At 52.8% G+C, this 5,140-nt stretch overlaps 1 protein-coding gene across 5 annotated transcripts in view; it reads left to right on the top strand.

The window, feature by feature from the left end:
- The window catches only part of LOC116708202 (nesprin-2-like), a 14,925-nt gene extending 10,572 nt beyond the window's left edge, over positions 1-4,353 (top strand). For 4 of the 5 annotated variants that reach the window (XM_032546036.1, XM_032546040.1, XM_032546038.1 and 1 more), the window contains 10 exons: positions 120-270; positions 436-618; positions 784-918; positions 986-1,180; positions 1,386-1,701; positions 1,820-1,920; positions 2,649-2,864; positions 3,051-3,197; positions 3,436-3,491; positions 3,570-4,353. In XM_032546036.1, coding sequence (XP_032401927.1) covers positions 120-270; positions 436-618; positions 784-918; positions 986-1,180; positions 1,386-1,701; positions 1,820-1,920; positions 2,649-2,864; positions 3,051-3,197; positions 3,436-3,491; positions 3,570-3,741 — 1,672 coding nt within the window. In that variant the 3' untranslated portion in view covers positions 3,742-4,353. The remainder of the gene's footprint in view (positions 1-119; positions 271-435; positions 619-783; positions 919-985; positions 1,181-1,385; positions 1,702-1,819; positions 1,921-2,648; positions 2,865-3,050; positions 3,198-3,435; positions 3,492-3,569) is intronic. The other variant, XM_032546037.1, reaches the window with a different exon arrangement.
- Positions 4,354-5,140: the final 787 nt, after the last annotated feature.

Below are 5,140 nucleotides of genomic sequence, written 5' to 3' on the forward strand. Positions count from 1 at the left end.
AAAGACAAATGCGCTTCTTAACGCTGAGAATAGTTAGGAATTAATTTCTGAACTAAGGAGCACCATGGTTACTCTCAGAAAGTTTACAGTGTTTGGGTTTTCTTTGCTCCTTCCTGCAGGTTGGACAGGAAGTGGGTCCTTTGGCACGAGTTCATGCAGGAACACAGCCACCTGGATGCCTGGCTGCGATTGGCTGAGCAGGCCATCAACACCTTGAGCCCCGCCCACCTCACCTACAGCGCCTCCAAGGAGGAGCTGAGGAGGTTCCAGGTACTGGAGTGGGACAAAGCTGATCCTGATTTCTCCTGATTTTAGAAATTATTATGATGGAGAGACGATTGAAAAAATGGTTCAAATGAATCATTGAATATAAATCCATGGTGAGCAGTGGAGCTGCTGCTTTATGCCGATGACTTTGTGCCGCACTCGACTCAGAGGCTGCGGAGCGAGGCGGGATCCCAGCTGATCCGGTTGGACGGCCTGACCCGGAGGAACCGGACCCTTCCTCGGCTCTTCCAGGGTGCCGTCCAGGCTCGGCTGCTGGGGGCGGCGTGGGAATGTGGGCGGCGATGGGACGAAGTGGACGCCAAACTGGAAACCATTACAGGACGACTGCAGGTCAGACTGGACCCTGACCAGAACCAGAACCAAACCGCCTGGGTTCAGTAATAAATGTTACAATACACATTTCTTAGAATTATTAATATCACAGGAAACCTGGAGTTTTTTTCTGATAGTTTTTGTGTTAAATGAGTTTTATCGTGTTTTTATCTCCGTCTTCAGCTCTGCGTCTCAGAGTGGGAGGAGTTTGAAGCAGAGAGGGAGGAGCTTGCGCTCTGGTTGGCGGAGATGGACGCTCACCTCACGGAAATCGATCACATGACAGGAAGTAACTGCGAGAAGCTGAGAAAGCTCCGGGTGAGTTCCTGACGGCTCAGAGCATCACGGTAACACGGCGGTGGCAGCATCATGACCTCTCCTTCAGTCCTTCCAGCAGGCGTTGTGCGAGAACTCGGGTCGGGTCAACGACCTGCTGCGGCGCGGCGAGGAGCTGATGCAGCGCCGCGAGCCGGCCGACGCGCGCCGCGTGGAGAGCCACCTGCTGGAGCTGCTGCGCCGCTGCAGCCACGTCTACGACAACATTGCCCGCACACACACCCGGCTGCTCAGCACCACGCTGGTAACCATGGAGACACTGAAACTGAGCCCGGGTTCTGGACTCTCAGGTTCTGGGTCTGGAGAGAGTCCAAACTGGGACCAGTTCAGTTGACATAAACTGTTGGAAATTTTTGATGCTTGCTTTGCATTTCTTGGAGAAAAGAGGGTGGGGTGGTCGGGTCCAAACAGAAAGATGAAGATTCATCCTCCTCCTCTTCCTCCTGCAGGTGTTCGAGGATGACTCGGTTCTGACCCGGCCTGCAGATTCTGGCTGTCCTTCAGAGTCTGTCCTCCAGTCGGACCTGGACCCGTCCTCGGTTCCGACCCGTCTCAGAGGTGAACCTTCAAAAAACCACCAGCTCTTTCCTTCAGATTTCAGACAGTCCCTGAACGCAGCACCAACCGGGCTCGCCTGTCGACCTCCGACCCCTCCGCCCTCGCCTACCCATGAGCACCTGGGGCTGGAGTGGGACCCTTCGGTAGACATCGGCCGCTCTCTCTCTCACGATGATGCAGACTCTTCCTACTTCAGCGTCTGTACAGGTACCGACCCGACCCGGTTCCTCCCCAGTTCAGAACCAGTGATCCAACATGGCTGCCTCCATCTGAGGTTCAGACCTCAGGATGATGACGGTCAGCTTCAGGACGCTCCTCTCTGCAGGTCTGTGCCAACCGGACGAGACCAAGAGGTGGAGCTACCTGAGCTCCTTCGACTCCTGCTCTGACATCAGCGCTGACATCACAAACCAGGAAGCAGCTCTGGTGAGTCACATGACCTCAATCGGGTCTGTTCCTGGCCTGGGTCTGAACCTGATCCAGGTCCGATCCTGGTCTGGGTCCGGTCCTGGTCCTGGTCCGGGTCTGGTCCTGGTCCCGGTCCGGTCCAGGTCTGGGTCTGGTCCTCAGAGTTGTCACCAGGTCGCCATTAGAAGCTTGGGCCTGACTTCGTCCCGTTAACATATTTGGACTCCAGACTTTTGAATCCGGACATCCGACATCGAACCTTCAGTAAGAAACGCTCCAGGCTCCTCATGCCCACTGGGACGCATGGTGGAGGACCTGTGATGCTGTGGGTCTCTCTCCTAAGAAGCCAGAAGCCATGACTGGAAACATGAAGTGTTTGAAAACCAGAAGTCTGGAAGCAGAAATCTGGATTCTGGTAGAAAACTGCAGATGGATCTTTAGTCTCTCGGACTTCAGGTCACATCTACCCAGAACTGTTCAAACCTTCTAACGCAGCAGGTCCAGGCGGGCCCAGCGGGTCCTGGAGGCCCGGCATCTCTTTTAGTTCTCTCCTGGTTTAACGCAGCTGGATCCAGTGGTGCCTTATTAGAAGATCACTGACCAGGGAGGGAAGTGAATCATGCAGGATGCTGGGCCTCCAGAACCCACTGTGGGCCCCATGGGTCCTACGCAGACGGACCAACTGACCAAGCATATAACCGTCTGACGAACCTTCTAACCATCTGACCAAATTTCCTTTTCTTCAGGAATGGACGGACCAAACAGAACCAGGTCTGTTCTCACCTGTCGCCATCAGACAGGAAGAGGACCAATGGGCCGCCTCGACTCCTGAAGGAGATGTCAACAAGCCAATGAGGTTTGACGGTGGGCGGGTCAAGGCGTGGCTGAGGGTCCAAAGCTCCGCCCCTGCAGAGATCATGACTTCCTGTTCCAGGGCGGTGCAGACGGACGGAGACGGGAAGGTGGGCTCGCTGACTGGAAGTGTTTTAGAGCCGATTCTGAAGGTTCTGGTTTTGTTCCCGGTTCTAGATGGAACTTGGTGCTAATCTCTGGTTCAGCCAGAGATTAAATAATAATCCCTCAGCTTCATAGGCTGAAATCTGACCAATCAGAGCCCCTCATGATTCTGATTGGATCTGTGTTTTCAGGACCGTCTCCATAGTGATATTCTGACTCAGCAGGATCTTCATTTCGACAGCTGGCGTCGTCATGACGACAGACAGCATCCTCTTCCTGTCCCCTCCTCCAGGGAACCAGCAGGAGCTGTGATTGGTTACCTTCAGTCTGCTCTACAGGTGAGTCCAGCAGGTTACAGGTAAAATGTTCTGGTGGTGCAGCGGTTGAGCACAACCCACATATGGAGGCCTCAGTCCTCGGCGAGGCCGTCGCAGGTTCGATTCCTGCCCTGGTGACCTCGGCCTTCTCTCATTGCCTCTGTCAAAAAAAACCAACAAAACCTTACCAAAAAAAGATGTTTGCTATCAAGAGGTGTCACTCCTCCAGAATTCTGATGATCTACTTCCTGTTAATCAGGAGGAAGAGGAGTCGTCCTGCTGTGATGAAGAGGAGCAGCTTCTCTCTGAGCCCAGGTGAGCATTCAGGTGTCCCAGGACCAGAACCAGAACTTGATCCAGTTCCTGTTCTGCTCACACACACTCCTCCCACAGCAGATCTTCCTCCTCCTCTTCATCAGCACTCCTCTTCCTCCTCCTGGCTGCTCTCGCCCTGCTGGCCGGCCTCATCCTGGTTGCCATGGAGCCTCCCTGTCACCGTAGCAACAGGATGCCACGCTCCCTCCACCTGACGCTGAGCTACGTCAACGGGCCGCCGCCCACCTGAAACCTAGTCAGGTCAAAGGTCATCCTTCAGGGTCCCACGCTTTCAGAACCAAACCCCAATCTCCTGAAGCCGCCGCCCGATCCCATCCGGTTTGATCCGGTCCAGTCTGGTTCGATCCGGTCTGGTCCGACTCTTTGAAGAGTCCGGCAGGGTTTCTCCTAACTTGGCAGCAGGAAGCGTTGGTCCCACGTCCTGGATCTACTGGTTCTGGAGGTTCTGCATGATGAACCGGGTCTGGGCTCCTTAACTTCAGGACCGGACCATGAACAGAATGTGTTCGTTTGGATCTTTTGGTTCTGATTCAAGCCTGTGGAAAGCTTCCTGGAATCTGAATGATGAATTCCGGGATGTTTTCCCTCCAGCGAGTTTTCCTGCTGCCTTGCTCTGAACCGGATCTTCTTGTTTTACTTTTTCAATATTTCTTGTTTGATGGTTTTTTGTTCCAGGTTTGAATTTTTAAAATAATCTCTGTCCAGATTTCAGGAAGATTATCTGCCATGTGGAACATTTCACTTTTTATATTTTGTTTCTAGAAATGAAGGAAAATCATCTGGACTGTAAAAAAGTCCGTTTTTTGTAAAGGAATAAAATAAATAAAAGTTGTGAATTTGCTCCAGTTTTCACCTTGATAAAAAGACAGAATGTTTCCAGTATGATGAACGGCAGCGGTTCTGTTTGGACCCGACCACCCCGCCCTCAGCGGTTCTGTTTGATGACCGGATCCGGTTGGTCCAGTGATCCGTGAAGATCCATCGGCTCCGGCTGCAGGGAGGATGGTTCAATGTGAGCAGAGAAAAGATTCCAGGGGATTTTAGATCACAGTTAAATCCCACACTGGGAAAATCCAATTTCCACGTTTAAATGCTTCATGTGCTGCCTGGAAACACCTGGAAAGACCTGGAGAGGCTTGGAAGTTCTTAGCCTTGAGCGGGTTGGGCTCCAGGTGGTTCTGCCCAGCGGACCGGCTGCAGGTTCGTTTTAAATCAATTGAGGAAGAAATCAGAATTTCATGTTGTCTGATCGACTGAAGGAAAATAAAACCTGCAGCTTCCGAACGGCGGACATGTTGTGTCCACAGAACATGTTGGGCCAGAACCAGCAGATTCCAGGAACATTCCAGCAGCGTTCCGGCTCCTCCAGCTCCGGGAATGTCAGGCCTGTCCTCCACCAGAGGAACACTGGAGGCTTTGTTTGGTTCTGCTGAGACTCAGGAGGAGATGCTGGTTGAAAACCGGCTGGGTCAAAATAGAGTCTGTGTCACGTCTTAACAGAACCCCAGGAAATGGAGGCAGTCAGAAGTTCCCAAATAATAATGTTGAAGCCCCGATGTGAAAGATTGGGCCAAAAGGGGTACCTGTTGGTACCGACCCACTGATACTGACCCACTGGTACCGGCCTG

This window comes from Xiphophorus hellerii, chromosome 18 (assembly GCF_003331165.1).
Source record: "Xiphophorus hellerii strain 12219 chromosome 18, Xiphophorus_hellerii-4.1, whole genome shotgun sequence".
NCBI lineage: Eukaryota > Metazoa > Chordata > Actinopteri > Cyprinodontiformes > Poeciliidae > Xiphophorus > Xiphophorus hellerii.